Below are 22,269 nucleotides of genomic sequence, written 5' to 3' on the forward strand. Positions count from 1 at the left end.
GGGCTACAGAACAGTAGGATGTGCCCTGTGCCAGCTAAGCCAATGCGTCCAACAGGGCACCCTGAAGTGAAAATCCCACTCCGGAGAATTTGACATTAGCTGGTAGATCCAGCTCTGCAAATGGAATTGATTTTATTTTTGATCTGAAATCCAAACATTCATTTTATAAGCTTCAGGTGAATAACCGCTATTGGACGGCACTCATCCAAGCTGAGATGCCAAGGGACCACATGTATACGGACTTCCCCCATGAAATCCGTGCCTGCAACACAAGGCAAACAAGATGGCACCTTCAGCAAGTGCCCTGAGCCATGCAGCTCAGAGCAGGCAGGGTATGTATTTGCTGATCACTAGCAAGAAAATTAGGTACCATCAGGTATCTCAAGGTAAAGGCCTTGAGCTGCACCGGGAGAGGTTCAGGTTGGATATTAGGGAAAAAAAGCTTCTCAAAGGTGACGATGCACTGGCACAGGCTGACCAGGGAGGTGGTGGGATCACCATCCCTGGAGGTGTTCAAGAACCAAGGAGATGTGGCACTAAGGGATGTGGTCGGTGGGCACGGTGGGGGTAGGCTGGGGTTGGACTTGGTGATCTCAGAAGTCCTTTCCAATCTTAAGGATTCTCTGATTACCCCAAGACAAGCAGTGCTGCTTTGAGCAAAGATGCACGCCTTGAAACAACCACATAATAAGGTAGTTCTTAGCACAAAGAAGACTCGGTTCCTCGAAACAAACAGACAAAAGACCCCAAAACATACAGTGGAGAACCTTCTGGCTCACTCCAAAGCCACCAAGTCCATGCCAAAGTCCAAGCTGAGCTGTACACCTCAGAGCTGTCTTTGAAAACAAAGGAGTCACACTGAGTCAGCTGGTTCAGACATTTTGTTCCTATCACTGCCAATGAACAGCCATTCCAGAAAACAGGAAGAAACCCAAGGAAATTCTGCTTTGCTGCATTAAAAAAAAAAAAAATCAAATGACCAAAACCTCCACCTAAGCTCTGTTTACACCAAGTTTGCTGCAGCCCTGAGTGGTAGCAATAAATGGAGTGAGCTAATGTGCAAATGACAAATAACCCCTTCCAACAATTCAAGCATAATTATAGGCTGGCTCTCCTGATGCAATGTTGAGTACATCACTGCAGATATTATATTCACCTTATGAAAAGCTTGCACAAAGGAGCTCAGTTGCTAACCCAAACAACATCATATATCACTAACCTGTCAGCAGAAGGAGTGCATGCACCCTGGCATTTGAAGTCCTAGTGCTTTAAGAGATAATCCAATGTACCAGGCATCGTTGATCTTCATATAAAAGGGGGCACCACTTCTCCTTTCAACTGGAGCTATTTTTCACTCTTCATCCTGAAGAGCTGTGTGGTGCTGCCCGCAAGTGGCCACCCTGCACAGCAGTGGTACCTGTAATGTTCTGCGTCCCTGGAGGGCAGAAATGGTCCAGACTCCAACGCTGCCTTTGTGAGAGGTCTGTAAGTGCTTCCATGTGAGATGCTGCTCCTTTGGGTTTAGAAATGGTTCCAAAAAGAACGTGAAAGCCCACACCGCAAATTCATAATCCTGACACAAACCCCAGCTGCAGCGAGGAATTAGAATGCAACTCCATGGCACCATGCAAGCTGGTGTATCAGCCATGGCAGCACCCCTGATGACCTGAGAAAGAGAGCAGTACCTGGATGCTAAGGGAGCAGGGGAGCTGTGCTAGAGGAGAGCCAGCTGGGAACAAGGTAGCACTACAGCACCTGCAAATACGGCCTACGAAACAGCAAAAATCTTGCCTAGAATTTACAGCTCGTTGCTGTGTGGGATGGTGGGGACCATGAAGAAATCCACATCTGAGAATGGAGGCAGTAATAAAAGTCCTTGCGGAAAGACCTACGCATGTGAAGGTTCAGGTTTGCTGGGGGCAGGTGAGTAGAGCTGGGGAGTGTCTGGATGGTGACAATGAACGCAGAGAACAGACAGGATCTTCCATTTCTTGGATGCAGCCAGAAGAATTCCAGGGGACGTCCCAAGATGGCTTCAGTTCCTCCTGTACTTGGCTGAAAGGCTTCCGTAATTACCCACAACCTTTTCAGCTCCATCCCTCCCGTTGCCTGGCAGTTTGCAAGGGTAGGAGCAGTGCTTGCATTTTAGGCACTTCTTCAGCACAACTGGTCTTGTATTCCTATGTTGGGGACCAGTGGGTCAAAAGAGAAGATTCATGGGCCATGGTGGATATGATTGGCCTTGCTGGCCTGTACTGCCTGTCTGGGTTCTGCCACTGGATCCTGCACATGGAAACTCAGCTTAGGAAGGAGGGAGCAGCCAAGCACCAGGCATGCTGCATTCACACTGCAGGAAGGATGGCAAGGCTCTCCTTTCTTGGATGTGACTGTGCTGGGCCAACATGAGGCCGACAATATTCTCCTGCTCAGAATGTCACTGTGCACACATCATCAGGCTGTCCCCATGTCACAGCTGAGAACTGCCTTCCTAGAGCAGCCAGGTACAGCAGCCTGTCCTCTGCACACTGTACTGACTGATCTCCGTTAAGGAGAATTTAAGTGCCATGGCTTAAAAATGAGAAAGCAAACGGCTTTCATCTATGTGAGGTCAAGCAATTTCCTGTAGAGCCAGGAAGGCTCAAAGGGCTGGCAGCCAAAGGGAGGGAAGTGTCTGAGTCTGAGCAGGAACAAGGGGAGAAGTGATGTCCCTGGTCCCCCCTGTGGCTGCACTGACAGCCTGCTTGGAGCAGCACAGCACCTTGAGCTCTGCAGGGACTATTAAGTGCCATCAAATAGCAATACACCATAGCAGAGGACCAAGGGCAGACCAGCTGGATGCTCAGCATTATTTCTGCTCTCAGTCCAAGGCTCCCAAAGACCAAAAGTTCCCCCAAACCTGGAGTTTACACAGAGCTCCGCAGAAGAAGGTGCAGAGTTCCATGCCCTGAGTGATGCTGGGGAGGTGGCATCACTGATCCCAGTCTTCCCCAAGTACCTGTTCCCAGTAAGCACAGTGCCAACCAGCACTGCTGGAGCACAACAGGCAGGCAGGGAGCAAAAAGCTGCCAGAAGCATAAATTCCTTGGTAAGGTTTTATCATTTTAAAGAGAACAAACTCCAATTGATTGCCCTTGTAGGAGCCTGCACGGTACTTGCACTGCTAGCCTAAGCAATAGAAATTTTAATTGCTTTGGTAATTACACTTGCAGCAGCACTCAGCCCTTTGTTCTGCGAGCCGAGGCCAGCATATGCTGTGCTCCGGTGGCCCCGTCTGGCTGCAGCCTGGAACAGCATTTGCCACCTGGAGAGAAGGGACACTACCCTGATGGCATAGAGCCTCGCCAGGCAGGGATGCACAGCATCTCATGGCATTTCTTCTCTGGGCTGCACACAGCTCCAAAGCATGGTGTGGACACAGGGATTGGGTTGCAGCAATACACAGCTGTAGCACAGACCTCCACGCTCCACTCCATCAGACACGTGGGCTCAGGGCATGCGGTGCAGGGGGTGAGTGCATGCCCAAACCTCGCTGGGCTCTCCCCGGGAACAGCTATCCTCCTCCCCAGCCCCAGGTCTGCTCAAGACAGCTGTAAAACATAAAGCAGAGGGCCTCGTGGGGAGATGCCATTGTAGCCTGGATTTGTCAGATGTGCACAGGTCTCAGTGTGCTTGCAATTCCACTCCTCCTGCCTGCACCATGTTTCATAAATGCACAATCCTGGCTGACATTGCTCTGGGTGTCTCAGTTCTCATGGTTGCCAGAAATGCAGGTCACAGCCATACATCTCTAACAGCAACAGCTGCCAATATGCTGCAGTGACTTTGTCTCCTGTTGGATGGCTCACGGCTAAAAGCGATGTTTGCAACTATGCTGCTATTGGCCTCAGCACTTGCACCAAACAGCTCCACTCCCATCCCAGGAGTTTCTTCCAACAATGAAGGGCAAGAGGAGAGGAGGATCAGTGCAGAAAACACGTCTGCTGACTCTGGAGATACATCCCCACAATTAGAAACATGGGATCTACACACATCTGTAACAAAACCCAACAAGCCTGGGGGTTTCCTCACTGCCCATTGTGTGCAGCTGCCTTTCAAACAGAAATTTCTCAGCTCAGAAAGGGGCAGGTGCTGTTTGCAGATTTATTTCTTCCTTGTCAGGGCTGCTCCTCTCAGCGTTTCAAAGCAGATCTAATTACAGGGTGTTGCACTCATTGACAATTTCACATACCTTGCTATTTTAGGCCAACCTTCAATAACTGGCAAGAAGCAGAGCTCTAAGGGTGGAGGTAACAGGCTATGGATTTATGACACACTGGTATTCACACAAAGCAACTTAGCGTGAGCACAGAAATATCCTCAACTGTGCTGCTGCCATCAATTTGATAATGAGAATGCGATTTGAAATAAAAACATCTTGGGGACCAATTCACTAGGCAGCTAGCAAAACCAGGCAGGGCATCTAGAAATGGAGGACTGTGCTCCAAAACTTGAGTATCACAAGGGACTTCATAAAAACAGAGAGAATGGCTGCATTTGGGTTACGGTACCTACAAATGAAAAGCTGTTTAGTGAAGCTCAAGCAGAGAGAATATGGTGCTGCAGCTCTGTGTAGGTAGGCAGAGGGGATGCTTATCCCAGCCCACTCTCCCACACAGAAGAGTGGGATGTCAGCTGCAAACAGCCCAGGACAGAGCCTGGCTGAGTACCACAGTACCCGAGGGTTGGCCTTTCAGGGAGCTATGGAACAAAGGGGCTGCAGGGCCTCGTGCATGTTAAAGGAGCTGGTTTTGCAGGAGCTGTTCCCAGGTCCAGGTCAAGCCTGAAGCCTGCTTCAACCTACTTTTAAGTGCTACAAGCAGCCGTGCTCCCTGTGCCTGACACAGTGCAGTCCCCCTCTTCCAGGGGAAGGGTGCACCTTCCCTTGTCTGCTGTGTGCAACACCCGTGGGACTTACTTGTTGCTGTCCCGGTACTGATAGATATAGCAGCCTTGAGGCATCCCACTCTCCTGGTCCAAGGTAAACGAGAGCTTCAGCTGCAGAGAAGAGGTGGGGGGGGGGGGGATGAGAAGGGAGAGACAAAAAAGAAAGCGACATTTTAGGCTGCGTTCTCAGTCATCACAGCAACTCCAAGCAGCTCACCGAGCCTGACACGCAAACACCGTGGCCTGGAACATAGCGCGGGGTTCCAAACCTCAGGGAAAAGTCACATGCGTTGCAGAAAGGCTCTCGCTTTTTCCACCCTTTGTTACTATAAAGTGTTTGTGGTTGCTCTGCAATGCATGGGTCAGAGCAGCTCAACCCTCCAAACCCACCCACACACACCGCCCTTCACCAAAGCGATTGCGGTTCCCCTCAGACACCAAAGAGAGGAGCGCTCGCTGCAGTTCCCACGAGCCTTTCTCTGAAAGCCTTCCCGGCTCCATCCCATTCCCCCAGCGCGTTAGAGCGGAGGAGAAACCGCAGAAGGAAAGGTGACAGATTTTTCCTTCTGCGCGGAGTTATTAAAGAGCTGTTAGGAGGGTTTGCAGTTTGGATCGGCGTCCGGCAGGAGGCTGCGATGGGACCTGGAAGCTGCTTTCCTTGCTGCTCCAAGGAGGCACTCAACGAGGGCTGGCGGCTTGCAGACACTGCTCTGCTCCATTTATTTAAGGGGGAAAAGCTAATCCTCTTTCACAGAGCAGTTCTGAAAGGAGACTTTATTTCTGGTGAAAACGTCTCCGGTGATTTGATATGCCAAACAGCCCTGAAAAAGGGCTGAGCTGAGCCCCTTTCCCCAGGGAAGGCTGGTGGGGCCATGTGTGTGCCCCACGGGCAGCTCTGTGCCCGGCAGAAGGGCTGCAGCCCCTCACCAGGACCGGGTGGCAGGGGCCACATCCTTCAGAGGGAGAGCAGTAGGACAAGGGGTTTAAGTTGTGCCAGGTTCAGGTTGGACATTAGGAAAAAAAAATAAAATTCTCAGAAAGAGTGGTGGTGCACTGGCACAGCTACACAGAGAGGTGGGGGGGTCATCATCCCTGGAGGTGTTCAAGAACCATGGAGATGTGGCACTGAGTGATGTGCTCAGCACTGCAGTGGGGATGGGTTGGGGTTGGACTTGGTGATCTTAGTGGTATTTTGCAACCTTAATGATTCTGCTATCATTCAGGACTTGAAATGGGCCTGGAAGGCCACAGTGAAGGCTGAGATGCTAGCAACACTCAGCCTGACCTCGCTGAGCAGGGAGAAGAGGAGAGTGGTGCTGAGCCGCTCCATTTGATCACACTCCCTCCTCTGGGCTCTGAGGAAATTGCTAACTCAAATTGATGGCCTATTCAGGAGTAAATAGTGAATTAAAGCATCTTTCTCCCATAGGCTGTTTAGAAACTCTATGTGCTAAATCACTGCACGGAGCACCAATATTCCCTTCCTTACGGAAGAGCAAAGTCTGACACTGTGCTCTCAATGGCCCAAATAAAAACGAATACCATGAAATCATGGAAAACTTCACCATCTTGGACACTGAGTCCAGAACCAGGAGCAACACTGAGGCCAAACCCAACCAATCTCCTGTGACTTCCACACCCCAACCCTGTAAGCCCTTCTGAAACACACTCCTACAGCAGCATGCAGCACATGCATCCATGCTGTGTGTGTGTGTACGAGGCAGAGGTACAGCAACTCACACTGCTGTCCAATTGGCAACCTGCACATGGCTGTTCCCAACTGCACCTGCCCTGTGAGCTCTGACCTGCTGCAGCCCACAGTATCGCTCAGACCCACCTCTGGGAGCAGGAGGAGCTGGGAACTCCCCAAAGCCATTTTCCCAGGTCAGGTTATCCTAAGCTTTCCTGCTGGGATATCAGAAAGCACTGCTGAGCCAAAAGGGACAGCGGTTATCGCAGCCCCACACGCCCTGTGCTTTGAGGGGAGGGACCACATTGCAGGGAAGGAAAACAAAAGAAAGAACAAAATTGGGTATGTGTGGCTTTGGCTGCTTGTAACGATAGCTCTGATCGGGGCACAGTGAGGATGGCTTGAGCCTCCCACTGCCAGATCGTGGCTCAGTGGCCTTTGGGCTTGCACCTTTAGTTACAGCTCACCTGGGCTCTGCAGAACTGCTCTGTGGGAGGGGTGAGTCCAGGGCATGGGAAGGAAGGAAAAAGGCTGGGAGGAAAACCAGCTGTGTTTGGACAGGCTGCAGGGGACAGCTATCAGGTAGGGCAGGGTGTCTCTCTGGGGGACGGGGTCCCACAGATCCTGCCTACCCAGAAAGCACAGATGACAGCTCCCTGAGATACCACAGCTGCAATTTTCGTTATTTTAACCCTTCTTTCTCTGGATCTGGTATCCAGACAAACAAAACACACCATGCTGGGCAGGCTCAGCCATCTCTGCATATCCACAGTGCCAGTCTTAAGAGGACTGTACTGTATGCAGCAGCTGTCCTTTCCTTTTACCTTCATTCACTAAGCACCAAACATCTGCTTCCTTCCGAATTAAAGATTGCTGGGGATAGGAGAAATGCCAGCAGCTGAACAACCACTTTATCATCCCCTTCTATCTGACTTCTGCTACAGCAATGTCACGAGACATCCCAAGCCTCCAGGTACATGCAGACCTACAAAACGAACAGGCTTCTGCAATACCCCCTCTGGCACAGCTCTAACTCTGAACCAACTTGACAACATTGCTCCAACACCGCACGCTGCTTTGAAGCTCCCTTTTTGTGTTCCTCATCAGAATGCAAAGAGTTGCCAGAAAGCCAGCAAACAAATATCCAGACAAAGCAAAGGCCACTGCTCTTCAAAATACAGGACTGTATGTCTGTAGGGGCAGCGGGGGGCTGGTTTCCTACAGAAATGAAAGTGCAGGGTGACCCTGTCACAAGGAAGGCTCATCAGCTCAAGCAATCTTCAGCATTAAACATACGAGATCATTTCATCTTACAAGACACTGCTGGGCTTCACAGGGAGAGGAGGGGGAGATTTCCCAGTGCTGAGCCTTGCGATTTGGCTTGCACTGCCCTCTTCAGTAGCACAGCCCCAAAGCTCACATGCTAATAAAGATCCCTTTCCACTTCAATAGCTTTGCACATAAAGAAACGCTTGGTGCGGTGCGTGCATGAACTCAATGGGAAAGGGAGCTGGAACACAGCCATGCTGCAAACAGAGCGCAGCTTACCAGGAGAGCCCCATCAATAATTGAGATGTCAGAGGCACAGGGAGGTGCATGGATAAGAGCTGTCAAAAGGAGTAATTGGGATCTGTGCACGTACAGTGATGGATAGGCTCACTCGCTGCCAGATGCAATTGCAGTACACCCAAACAGAAGAATTATAGAATCATTAAGGTTGGAAAAAACTTCGAAGATCATCTAGTCTAAGAGTCCACCTACCACCAGTATCGCCCACTAAACCACGTCCCTAAGTACATCAATTACTCTTTCCTTATGCAACTCCAAGGACGGTGACTCCACCGCTTCCCTGGGCAGCTCACAGGGTTGGGCTTTGACTCCGCAGTAAAGGAGAGCATTGCACACATGGTACCCAGCAGAGGTGGGCTCATGATCTGGCCACTGGTGGGGGGTGGAAGAGAATGTACTTACAGTACATGGCTGACCACCGGTTATGTCGGATGGCGCATGATAGAAGCTTGAGCTGAAGGCAACGCCACCTTCCTGAGGGATGCTGTTGTGGACCTCAAGGCTTGCCTGGGCTTTGGTGCAGCCAGCAGCAGCCCTCATTCTAAAGCAAGTTTTAGGCCTGCAGCAATTAGGAGCCCGGTCATGTGACAGTCTGGTAGCTCCGACAAGGAGCTAAAACACTGCCAGTACTGATATTGACTCGACTGGGCAAATTCTACGTGCCCCTTGAGTAAATGGTTTGGCTTGAATCCCCCTTTGGCTCTGAGTATCAAACCTCTGTCATCAGACAGAAAGTTTTCTCTACACATGCACTGGTCCGGAGAGATATTATCAGTTCAGCTGAGCAACCAGGTCAAAGGTTTCAGATGTTCCCATTTTGGGTCAACGTAAAGGCATGCTTTTGCCAGCCTTGATTACGCTGTTCAAGGTAAATCCACCAATGCACTGGCGTACAAGCAGAAAGAGATCACTCACAGCAAGGAGAAGCAGAACATAAGCCTGTGTTACAAAACCTAGGGAACTGCATCTAAAGATTACTCTGAAAACAATCTCCTAAAGGACAGGGGGAATCTGCTACCTGTGGCACTCACTCAATTACAATCCCTCCTACGTGGAGGTCCAAAAAGACTGCTTACAGATGAAGGTTTCCTTCTCTAGCAAGCTCTAGAAAGCTTTTTAAGAATAAACTTAGTCATCAAGCAGGTTTTTATGCCCCTCCCAAACTTTGGTTTTGACCCACACACACACACACACACACACAAAAAAAAAAAGCCCTGAAGTCCTGACACTCACTTTTAAAACCACAAAAAACGAGCCGTGCTCCAGTAACGTAATCACATAGTTTTCTGGCACCTCGTCCCTTAAAAATACATCCATCTGCCTGCACACAGGCCATCAAACTCAATCTTGTTCACAATGGATTTCCCAATTCCTGCGTGCTGGAAGGGCTGCAGCGTTGCTGGCTGTGCTGACTGGATGAGCCCTTACAGAAGCACAGCCTGCAAACCTCACAGCTGTGTTTTCACTTAAAGAAGCTGTTCTTGAGCCCAAAGCACTTCTTCCAGAGAGCTTTTCTACTTGTGCTGCAGTTCAGAATTGCTGGAGAAAGGTAGAGGCTGCACTTCTTCCTGGTTGCCCCTTTCTTTAGAAGAGAATGTAGTAAGGATAGGATGGAGTAACAACAAAGAGAGGAAAAGTCCTACAGCAGAAAAAGAGGAAAGACATGGAAGCTTGTTGCCATCAAAACTAATTACCTGTTGCACTGGGTTGGGGTGGTCCTTCTGTTTGGCTTTGCAGTCAGGAAATGTTTGGCCAATCTCAGCACCTGGTCATGGGACTGCTGCTGTTACTGGTTGGAAATCCCAAACTGGTCCCGTCTCATGGCGACAGTAGCATGTTTGACAGAAATTTGGTCCAGGCTAATTTTATGGCCTGGCTTTTGGGTGGTTCTGTGTGGAGCCAGGAGTTGGACTTGATGACGCTTATGGGTCCCCTTCCAACATGGGATATTGTATCATTCTATGTTGCTTCCCATCCACCAGATAGAAAAGGGCAGAAGAACAACTGGGTGCAAACAGACAACACAGCAAAGGGGTTCTTGTTTGGTGGGATGGAAACTCCATCCAACCGTGCTTTCCAGTCTCAAGGTCCCCGGAGCAGACAGGTTCTCTCTTACTTGCTGTGCAACGACATTATCACCGCGGGCTTTACTCATTCTGCACCACCCAAGCAGCACAGCTCTGTCATGCCTTTTCCTTCTCGTGACATTAGCCACAATGCTAACCCTGTTATTAAGCTGCAAGACTCACGCATGGGACTAAAACCCAATATAGTCTATTCTAGTCTACGAAAAGGAGCTGAAGCTCATTGGGGCATTACTTCTGGCCTGAATCCCACTGCCCATTTCTATTTTACAATCCCACTGTTCCACTCACGTTATTCCTCTGCTGCTGCCTGCAATTCACCCAAGAACAATATAAAATACACAAAAAGCCAGCAAATAATTAGCAAATAGAAAAACAGAAGCCAGCAGTTTTCATGCCTTTCCCCCATCAACCTCCTTGATGAGAGACACTGAGCCTGGGACCTAAAGCCACTATAAGTTATTACTAAATGATTCCTAAGGCTGCAGCAGGGCTTTCTCTCCAATAATCCACCCTGGGACACAGCAAGGATCCTAGGGTTTTCCCATCATGGGATCAGAACAACCAAGTCATGCTCCCTAGCACACAGAAGGGCTGCTCCATGGTCTCATGGCAACATGTCCTCTGCTACAAATCAGGTAATACAGCAAAACCAGACAGAAGCATGGCATCTACTGCACCCATTGCAAAGAGACGCAGATGTGGTCACAAGAACAGCAAGCTGATGTCGTACCCTTGATTCTATTTCACAGTTGCAACTGACAGCTGAGGAAATCTTCTGGGAAGACAAGGCACTTGGCAAAAATATAAACTTCCAACGAGTTCATTTTTAAGCATTCACACTTGCCTGCATGAGAAGTTTAGAACACAGAAAACGGAACCAGATTTATTTAGAAAGAAGAGTTGAACATTTCTGCTCGCTTTCTTTATAATTTATAAACTGGATGATTCATTCTTTAGATGCATGATTAAGAAACCACAGGGCTAAAATAAAGATTATACAATTGCAAAGAGTTTATGTTGGTAGATTAAAAATATCTTCTTCAGAAACTAACGAATTCTGACACAGCACCGTATGCTCTAGACCACTAGGGAACTATCAATGAACTTAAAATATTTGCTACACATACATCAATTTTAAAATAAAAGCAAAACATCCCTAGGAAACGCCGCATAAAAAAATAGTGACACCAACAAGATTTGTGCCAAATTTCACTGCCTGGCTGTTTCATGTTACTCCCAGCCTTCCCTTAAAGCACTCCTGGCTCCTGTTGATCTCCCAGTGCTTCTCCCAGCTCTTCTGGTGCTCTACAAACAACGAAAGACAACTTGACCCTGTTGTGTGAAGAATGCCTCATTCACAACTGGGCTTTGCCAGCCTTAATAGAGAGGAGTTTGGGGGCTACAGAAAGCTCTTGTATTTTGAAGACCAATGCTGACTTCCTGGTTCTTCTCAGACAGAAGGTAAGAGGCAGGGTAGCACCCAACCCAACTGGCCAACTCTTCCCCACGTGAGCTATGGAAATTCACTTGGAAAAGCGGGAATTTGAGAGAGAAGGATGACCAAGAGTAAGAGGCGTGAGTGTCATCAGGAATTTGAAAGAAGCCTACAGTGAGCTAGGAGATGATATCAATCATTCTCTAAGCCGCATACGTGTCATTTTGGCCTGACGAAGCACAACCTGACCAGAAGGGCATCACTAAGGCATTTCTGTCCCAAAAGACGATATGAATGTGAGTCCTGAAAAACTAAAGGAAAGCCATCGGTATTTTCTCTATCTGCTTTAGATGAAAAGTGACACAACCAAGTGGAAAACCTCCCTAACCCCACTGCTCGGTATGCTGTTACCAGTGGATACTGCAGGCAGCCCATCATTATCCCCAGCTGCTCTGTTTCATCCACCTGACAGTCATCTCTGAAAACAGGTCTCAATTTACTGGCCCTAAGCTCAAGCAGCCTGCAGCTTATTTTTAGACTCAGCACTGCTAGCCTGGGAGAGTCCAAAGCCAGGAGAGAGCAACATTGCAGAAGGGAGCAGTTCTCAAAGCAGCAGCAGATCTGGACGCTGACTGATAGCCAGATCTGCTCAGGAACATGACACAAGTGAGACATGGCACATGGCTTGTTTCAGGGAAAACAACAAGAAAGCCAGCTACACTAAAAGTTCCAGATCAAAGAAAGGAAATACATGCATTCAACAAAGAGCAACAGGACAGAGTGCCCATCACAAAGTGCCTGGTCTGCACTGGTTTCTAAGGGCTGCTGCAACCTGAGTGAAGCAGGCAGGAGAATGGGACACAGCACTGCCTTTACATGGCTCAGGACACATGGAATCAAGGTAAGAGCTGTGGGTGCAGATGTCTCTGGGCACATGGCAGGAGAAGAAGTGATTTCACGTTTCTTATAGTGTCTGACTCTACAGCTCAACTTTTTTTCCCTTTGGGGAATGTTGATGCACAGTTTGCAAATCAGACCCAGATTGTGGGTCCTCCTGTAACATGTCCAGTCTTTGTCATTGCTGCTGGGAGGATACAAGAAGCTGAGGGCAGATCGAACACAGCAAATCTTATTTTCTTAAGTTTGTTAATGCTTGCTGCTTCCCTTGCTAAGCCCCTAATGGAGCTGTGAGAACCCAGCAGCAGAGATTAATTTAGTGTCCAGGTACTATCTCATGCCTGGAGGGATTTCCGTAGAGCTGCACGAGAAAACAGATGTAAGCTTGTAATAATCTCCAAACAAGAGACAAACTCATTAAAATATGAACAGCCCTTGTGCTGAGATGATAAGGGCTCTGCCAGGTAACGAGAGAGATCACAACAGTATTTCTAGGTTTAGTTCTTTTTGGAAGTAGTTAAACTGGAGCTGGGATTGGGAAGATGCAGAATGCCTCGAATGCCTCACATCATGTGGATGAGTTGGATACTAGGAAAAACTTCGTCTCAGGAAGAGTGGTGATGCACTGGCACAGGCTGCCCACGGAGGTGGGGGAGTCACTGACTTGGAGGTGTTCAAGAACCATGGAGACGTGGCACTGAGGGACATGGTCAGTGGGGAGGCGTTGGCGTTTGGACTTGGTGATCTTAGAGGTCCTTTCCAACCTTAATAATTCTGTGATCTCAGCTGAAAAGCCACGTTCTTCTGCCTCATCCTTCAAGGTGCTGCTGCGAAATACCTGGCAGCCCTAAAGCCCAGCCGCAATCTTGCTGCTTTGAGCTCCCTCAAAGTAGTAGATTCCAAGCTTTTCGAGGACGTTCCTGCCCCTTCCATGGCCGACGAGAGCGGGCTGCTGCTGGGCTCTCCCAGGAACGGGCTGGCTGTGGCTCGCTGGAATTCCTCTGGCAGTGACCTGCTCCCGCTCGCTCTTTCCTAGGTACCTCACAGCTCCTCTGTCACAGCCTGTGAAAAGGCGGAAGCAGGGATGGACAGGGGCCAGCTGACTTGTCCCAGCCAGGTGCCAAGAGCCCGCTGGCAGCTGGGTGGGCACCCTGCCCTCCCGCTTCCCTTGCAGCGGCTCCGGTCCAGCGGAGAGGTGAGTTTCCGTGTGCACACGTTTCGGAAAGGGCTCTGGCAAGGTTTGCTCTGAAAAGGTGCAGTATAAAATGTAAAGTTGTGTTGTCAGCCAAGTTGAAGTCAGAGCCTGTGATGTTGCTGTTGATTGCTGGGGGCAAATCAGTGATCTTCTTCCAGCACTAGCGAGCAGCAGGCTGTTTATAACCCTCCATTCCACACTGTTATTTAACATATGTAAGGGCCTGACATGGTTTATATTCAGTAGTTGTGGTTTCCAAGCAGTATTGCATTTCTTCAAAATGAAGATACATAATATTTTAAAACTATTTTTAAAACCGGTCACAAATCTGCAATCTTTTACGTCATTCCTCCTTCCTCCTATCAAGCCTAAACCATAACACGCGGTCGCAGAAGATCAGCAAATCCACGCAAGCTCAGCTGCAAGAAAGCCTGCATGCTAACACAGAGGAAAGCTCAAAGCTGCAATTCAGTCAGATCGGTACGAGCCATGTTTAAGGTTTCAAAGACATCCGGGATGTATTCCGCTGTTTGGAGTTGTGGGTACCAGAGCACTGCAGGCAGGGAAGGAGAATCTAAGAACTGAGCCGCACCATGAGCTATTAATTCAACAATCTGCCTCAGCAAGTGTAACAAAACGAAAAGGCTTCCTGCCTCTGGGAGTCCAGCACAGCAGCAACCTGATCATGTATCATCCTAAAATCTCATCACTGCCTTCCCCTGCCAGGGCTGAGCCCGTCCGCTCCTAAAGCGAGTCACAAGACAACTGGATCTCTCGTCCCAATTTTTAACCTATACCTCCACACTGCAGCGTCAGCTGGGGCAGGGAAAAGCTTTAGAAATCATCCTGCAAGCCGCTCCCTAGAAACGTCTGGCTTCTGTGAACCATGTCAGCTCTCACAGAGCTCTATTCTCTCCCTTGTGCAGCAGTTTTGCATAAATCAGACTTTCCAGTCTCCCAGCGTGATGGACTCGTGGCTTTGCTGGGTTAATCGTGTCCAGTTCAGTGCTGGAATCGGAGTTGTCCATACCAAAGCAGTAAGTTTTAAAGGCAGAAACCAACACCATATTTTACAGAGACAGTAAAGTTCTCAAAATTAGTTATTTATTCCAACAATATTAAAAGGAGACGCACAACTTTCTCAGTCATTTTTCCATTCGTATTGTTTTGTCTTGTACTTTTCTAAACCCATGAGCCCAATCCTTAATATCTCTATGGAAAAGATGGAGGAAGAAGAGGGCAGGGATAAGGATCAGCCTCCAGAGCACCCACCACACCACTCACCCTCTGCAGAGCTTACTGGGTTTGTTGCTGGGATGCTTTTTTTAAATAGATTCTGGAAGTAAATAAAAATATCTGCAGGAGTCTGTATCGGCTTGTGAAGGAGACCCAGACAATGAACAAAGAGCCAGTAAATTCTAAGAGTGTAGAACAGGAGAAGGGATTAAGCCTGGTGATTAAATTAGGTGACGCATGAATACGTTCCAATGCACAACATCACTCAAGCACTGGACAAAACATATGGCAACAATGGAAAGCACTGCCCACGAGGTCACCTTTAATATGATTAGCCATGGACGCTCGGAATGAGCTCTCCGAGTACCAGCGCGCTAACCCTGAAAGCCTTTGAGGCTGCGAGCCCTGTGCCGACGGCTGCTGTGTGCTAAGCCATGTGCCCAAGGCCATTGAAAGGGGACAAAACCCAGGAGCCCGGCAGGAGGGGAGCGCGCTGAGAGCGGCTTTGTTCCCGTCCCGCATGGCACCAGTGGGAGCCGTCCCCAGGGTGCCCGTGTGGCAGCTGGGTCACCTCGTGGGCTCCCCTGTTCCGCTTGGACTTTTCAACTCGGCTGGCCTGCATTCACCGGCACGGCTCGTCTCTTTGAAGAGGGAGAAAGCGCCTCATCCATCACTGACACCAAGGGAGTTAATTCACTTCTTTACAACTGGAAAGGCTTTTGCTGCGAGCAGGAGGGAGCGCAGGAAGAGTAATGAAATCCAAAAGGGAGCCAAATGATGCTTTCCTCTGAGAGAAGCCAGCGCTGGCAGCACTTGCTGCTGGCACGGCCGGCGGTGGGTGAAAGGAGACTCTTTTGTGGTATGCCATTAGTTACTTCCAAGGCCTCGGTTCATGTTTACCACAGCCACTGTGTTACTTCACTTGGTATTTTTTTCCAGTCCTGTTGATTGTACTGCAGAATTGACTAAAAGTTCATTTGGAAGCCTCGCTCACAGAAAGCAGAAACAAATTGCTTTTCGAATGGACTAATTTTTTTCTTCCCTAAACCAAGCCCCACACTTCTTTCCATCAACTCAACCTAGGGCAGAAATTCCTACTTACAGCTGAAGGGCAGAGACCCCTGTCTGGCTGTGACCACAGCAGCTGGGTGAAAAAAAACACAGTTGCCACCACAACAGAACAAGAGATGACGGTCCTGCTCCAGGGCAGGTTCAGGTTGGATATTAGGAGAAATGTCTTCTCAGAAAGAGTGGTGGTGCACTGGTATAGGCTGCCCAGGGAGATGGGGCAGTGACCATCCCAATCACCACTCAAGAACCATGGAGATGTGGGCATGGTGGGGATGGGTTGGGGTTGGACTTGGTAATCTTAGAGATCTTTTCCAACCTTAACGATTCTGTGATTCTAATTATCTGTGGGGAGCTCAAGGTGACTTGCTTGGCCTGCATAAAAGAGCATCTCACACCCCAGCATTCCACAGCGCAGTGCAGCACTGCAGCTAGGTGCAGTAACACATATTACAACAGCCAGCAGGTTGTCTTGTTGACTGCAATGAACATAAATGTTGGACGAGATTCAAGATAACCTCGTGTGAGTCACCCTGCTTGATGAGTGGGCTAAAGTCAGGTGAGCCCTGCAGACTGCTGAACTCTTCCCCAGTGGACCTTGGCTCATTAAGTGTCTGCAGGCCTTTGGTGTTTCAGATTCCAGGCAATGACTAATCAGGGACACGTGAGGGAAGGGTCCAGGGGCAAATTTCTTCCATGTCTCTTGTAGATGGCTGCGTGGCTGAAAGTCATGGACATATCTCCTGAAGGAAACACCTCCTACAGGCCCCAGCAGCTACAAAGCAATGACAAATGTGGCTCAGGACCGTTGCCAGCTGAGCTCCTCCTGTCGCCAAGGAAAGGAAAGAATCTTCTCCTAAAGCTCTTTCCAGATTTACATTTCCAGGATGCCATAGCTGCAGGCATCGGCATCCAGGCATAGCACATTCCAGGCATCGGCACACAGTCACAGCTGACATTCAGCAAGCTGTGAAATGTCCTCTCATAGATCTCTCTAAGAGATCTAACAGAGGAGGATCACATGGACTTTGACAAGACCTGTCAGCGCTGAAGATCAAACCTCCTCCCTGTCAGACAAAGTAGACTGCGCACAACACTGTAGGGAACCAGCTTTAGTGGGGGGTTGGACTCGATGATCCCCAGAGGTTCCTTCCAATCCCTACAGATCTGTGATTCATATGTTAGTGCTCAAAAATATCTGGGGTAGCACTTCCATAAAGGAGGGCAAAGTTTTTCTTTTGGGCAAACAAAAAATGCCCTCCTCTAACATAAAGCAACAAGCGAAGTATTAATGATGGTTGGGTGATATATCTGTGGCAGCACCCATTTGATGGCACTTTTTATCAAGCCTTCCCCCTTGGAGTTGTATTTTGTACCCATCACTATGTTACCAGCATTGCAAATATTACTCTAGAAAACACTGCTTCTCAGTGCTCAGTCCAAAGCAAGCTACAAACAGCAAGAGCAAGGATAAACCAGGCCCAACAGCATACCAAGCCAAAACTGTGCAAAAAAATCCAAAACCACTAAACCAAATAATTTGGTTGTAAGAGCTGCCTTTTCTTCAACAATTTTCCTGAAGGGCTGAAGCCCAGATGGTGTTACTGAGTCCAGACGGTGTTAGTGTGCCCAGTCACTTGGGGGCTGGGTAAGTCCCCTCTTTGCTGCAATGCCCAGCTGCAGCTGGGAGCCTTCAGCTCAAGGGAAGGAAGGTTATCCGGCAGCTTCTTGGTGGAGCAGCCATTTCTCCCTACAAAACAAGCAGAGCAGGGAAGGTTTAACACAACTCCACCTGCTGAATTTCTTCACCCCAAGAAGCCTGCACATCATGGGAGCACACCACATGGACATCAACTGTTTTTCTGCTGCATCCAATCTCGGGAGACTCCATTCAGACACCAGATTTCCATCTGGCCTCTCTCAGCATTCAATGCCTTCGAGATGTTCAAGGCTTCAAGATACTGAAGACTACCAAGTTTTCACAAAGCCTGGAAGACGTTACAGTGGCAGAAACCACTCTTCCCTGTGATGGTCCTGTGTCAGTCGGATGCTCATCCCACAGGTTCCATGCTGTTTTGCATTCTTTGAACAGAAGACTCATCTGTCTGCTGCCTCAACAAGCTGCAATACCATCATGTTTATGACCCTTAAACTGATTTCAAGTAACCTTTACAAATGCTTGAGAATCTGAAGAGATGACGATAATGTACAAAAAAATCCAGTGTTGGTCCTCTGAGTAAAAGCAGTTTGACAGCAGAACTACTTGCCACCATGGACTACAGATCCATCATCGTGGCTACCTCTTGCTCTCACCATTAACTCTCCACCTTAGTTAACCACCTATCTGTTGCCTATTGACTTACTTTAAAAAAGAAACAAAAAAACACCAACAACAAAAGCCCTAAAGAGCAAGGCAATGTGAGCACAGTTTAAAGACTATCAACCATCACTTTCAGTAATGTTTGAAAATAATAAAAAACAGAGAGTTGAAGTGAAAATTCAAAACCTCAAAGTAATTTCAACCATACCATACATGAGAAGGGAAAAGTTTATACATGATGCAACAGAAAAAATGACTCACTTTTCTAAATGCCAAAGCCTGGTTTAGTTCATTCTCTCTTCTATACCTGCTAAACACATCACTGAGAGAAACCATTTAATAAATGGCATCTTTTTAAATCCCATTTTAGCCACTTAAGCATTTTATTTCCTAGTATTGCGGGTGAGCTCCTACCCTAACATGCTAATTAAAAGCAAAGCGCTAGCTGCATCAATGGAGCTCTCTCAGAAAAGAAAGGAGAGTCCTGAGATTAAAACAGAGACCTTGAAATTGAGGTGAAACTGCAGCCGTCAAGCTAATGCAAAACCTCCTGTTGATGCATGGGAGTGAGAATGTCTCTGTCAGAGGGCTGATCCCAGCATTGCCACACGACACCCAATAAGCTGCAGCTCTGCAGTCCTCAAGAAAAGCCAGATCAGAGGGATCAAATCCCATGATGCAAATAGTTTATTTCAATTGTCAAGGAAGGCACAAATCACAATTTGTTTCACTCAGGCTAGGCTGGCTTTTAAAACAAACAAACAAACATGACTGCTTGGTAAGTCTGTACATCTGAGACAGGAACAAGTTTTTCAATTCTAGTTAAAGGAGTCACCCACAAAAACCTTTCATGGTGATTTTGCATGGTTGGTTTCTTCCAGATGCCTGAAGTCTCTCAAACCACTCTAGCCTAGCAAACCCCTGAGACTACTTCCTCGCCACCGCTTCATTTTCAAGTGACCATCAATTTAACAGAAACCCATCACGGACCGGCAATGGACTGCAACTGATTCTGTTGGTAATAAATTGGCACAAAATTGGCAATAAATCTGCTACCATCCCAGATCCAAACCAGAAAATACCTTCAGAGGGCATAGTTTAATACTACCATCAAGTTTTCAGATGTTGACAATGCAACTTATGAATATGTATATCTGGGGAGGAATCAATAGCTGTGTCTGGAGACGGGGACAGGCAGCACCATGGCATCACGCTGCCTCTTTTACAACCCAGCAAAGCACCACACAAAGGAGTGCATGCAGGAAAGAGGTCTTTACAAAATATGAAGTACTGATAAATCTCAAAAACAAAGTGCAAAGTGGACAAACAGTCTTAAGTAGGAAGTTATGTTTCACTGTCCCATTTTACACAATTACATATTCAGGGGAAAACTACACTGTGAATTGCACTCATATGCTAGAAGAACTTCCTTATTACCACGGGAAGATGCAGAGAAGTGCAAGACAAATGATCTAGATTACTAAAGACAGATTCTCAGTCACTTGCTTTCAAAACAAAAGCAATGGGTTGCTCAACAAAATGCACTCCCAATGAATCACTGCAAACTTTAGCAGAGCATATCATTCCAGGAGACATGGGCTTGGAGTTGGAAAGTTTAAAGACAAACCCAAAAATGGACTTGAGCAGCAACTGGCTTCTTCAAATCAGGCAAAATGGGCTCCATTCTCAGCTCTGCTGCTGGGATTTTGCCTAAAACTCTTGTAGTCTCATATCAGAGGGCCCTGGAAAGCACAGGTGCTCTCTGAGCTTCTTTGTATTTCAGCATTCATACGTTACATGAGAAAAGATAAAGTGTCCCAGAGCTCAGGAGAAATGATCATGCCCACAGACACTTGATAAAGTGAGCTGTGGTCATGGAAACAAAGAATTCTTCCCCCCCCAAATCTCACTTGGGAACTGAAATGAGGAATCACAGAACTGCAACGTCTGAATCTTTCAACTCCTTCCAAACGTTGTCTTTTGTCATTATACAATTAGCCTTTCTTCCATTTACTGCTAGGTGGAACAGAACTGGCTCTGACAAAGAGCTGCTACATCTTCACCTACGGCAGACTGATCACATTTGAACTTATATCACTCAACACACACTGACTCCATCTAAACAGAATGATGGATTAGCCATGCAGTCAGCAATAATTAATACCTGAAAAAAAACCTTGTCAAGTTCAAATATGTGACAAATGCAATCTGAAGCAACAGAGGACTTTCTGATGACGTCTGTTCATCTCTGGGTAAGAAAAACACCAACAATCAACTGGAAAGCAAGACACACCGAGAGCAAGGACTGCTTCCTCAATAAGAAATGCAAAATCAGAATTTTGTTCTGCAGCCCACATGCAGCACTACACAAACATTTAGAACCAGTCTGCCTGTTCTGAACCTCTTGAAGTACAACCAGCAGAAGCCTCTTCTCTTCCCACTAACCTGAAAAATAGCACTGAGAGCTAGATCAAGCACCGAATCCTCTGCTCACCCCTAGCTAACAGCTTCATGTCTGAGCCATATCCCTTCTCACCAAGGCAGCACCTACAACAGATGCCCTCTCCCTCATCTACAGACACTCAGCGCTGTCTGAAGTCCCCAAGAGCGGCTCACCCCAGGCTGCTGACCCACCTGTGACTGGACTGATAGTCCAGGAACACAAGTGGTGTCTCCATGTGCGAACTTTGCAGGAGCTTCTGGTACATGGTAGATTTAATACAGCTAGGAGGTCAAGATGTGTTTATTTGATTACAAAAAACCACTTGCATACGACCAGAGAATGTGAATACGTCAGTTAGCAGCTGGAATACTCCAACAAGAATAGAAAAAGTTGTAACACGCTCTAGCTCCACAGGTGGTGAATCAGTGCTGGAGCACCGCTGTGTGGGAGCTCTTTCCTGGATGTGTTTGCCCGCACATCCGGCTGCAGTGGCTCCCAGCACAACGCTCTACAGCCCAGTCCTACACTCCAGTGTCCCGCTCCCTGCTCCTGCTGGAGCCAACTTGGCCACTTCACCACCTGCTCTTGCTGTGACACAGCTGCTCAGCTCCAGAAGAATGATCAGGGAACGGCAGGACACGTGTGAGGACATCAATCCTACTCACACTCCCGGGTGCATTTCGTTAAAATCCCGGGGTAAAAGACCCTCCATGATTAGATTCTGAAGGCTTTCTACTCAAAATCCCAACTTCAACAAAATATTGTAATGCCTACTGGCAATGCAGACTTCTCCACGCACACAGAAAGCTGCTCAGCCCACACAGACCCAGCTCCATAACATGACCTCACAGTGCCTCCAGTGTGTGTGCAAACTGCCTGACCTGCGCTGCTGGCTGCTCCTGACAGCGATGGCATTTCCTACTGGCCTGCAAAGGACCACTTTCCCTGTGGTATCGTAGGAAAGGCATTTTGAAAATCCTTCCTACTTCACTAACTCACCTTTGCAAATGCATTTTGATTATTCCTGCAGGGAAGAGCAGCAGCTCCCAGAAGACAGCTATGGCCTTCGATGCTCATTCTGATGTATTAACTGGGGCTATGCAAAAGACTATCAAAATCCCCAAAGGAAATTAATCTCCAAATACATCCAACATCCCCCCAGCTGCCTAATGTATCACACAGTATAAGCAACTGTCCATAATGATTGCACAGCACCTGCTGTCCCCATTCTGGGTATCAGCAACGTCTCTTTAACCAGACATCAAAGAAAAGCATTAGACAATGGCAGAATTGTGATAGGAAGTGAATAGTGAAAGCCCCTTGTCAGTCTGCATTTCCATTTATCTCACAGCACTGTACGTACAGCCCATCCTGCCTCACACACCACTGCTGTAGCAGCATCTTTA

General features: G+C 48.0%; 1 protein-coding gene across 5 annotated transcripts in view; it reads right to left on the minus strand.

Moving 5' to 3' along the window:
- DIS3L2 (DIS3 like 3'-5' exoribonuclease 2) overlaps positions 1-22,269 on the minus strand; it is a 165,952-nt gene that overhangs the window by 24,971 nt on the left and 118,712 nt on the right. For all 5 annotated transcript variants that reach the window (XM_042820290.1, XM_042820295.1, XM_042820291.1 and 2 more), the window contains one exon: positions 4,955-5,034. In XM_042820290.1, the coding sequence (XP_042676224.1) occupies positions 4,955-5,034 (80 nt within the window). The remainder of the gene's footprint in view (positions 1-4,954; positions 5,035-22,269) is intronic.

Source organism: Centrocercus urophasianus, unplaced genomic scaffold (genome assembly GCF_019232065.1).
Source record: "Centrocercus urophasianus isolate 14NV4802_14NV808 unplaced genomic scaffold, USGS_Curo_1.0 seq_19, whole genome shotgun sequence".
In the NCBI taxonomy this organism is placed as follows: domain Eukaryota; kingdom Metazoa; phylum Chordata; class Aves; order Galliformes; family Phasianidae; genus Centrocercus; species Centrocercus urophasianus.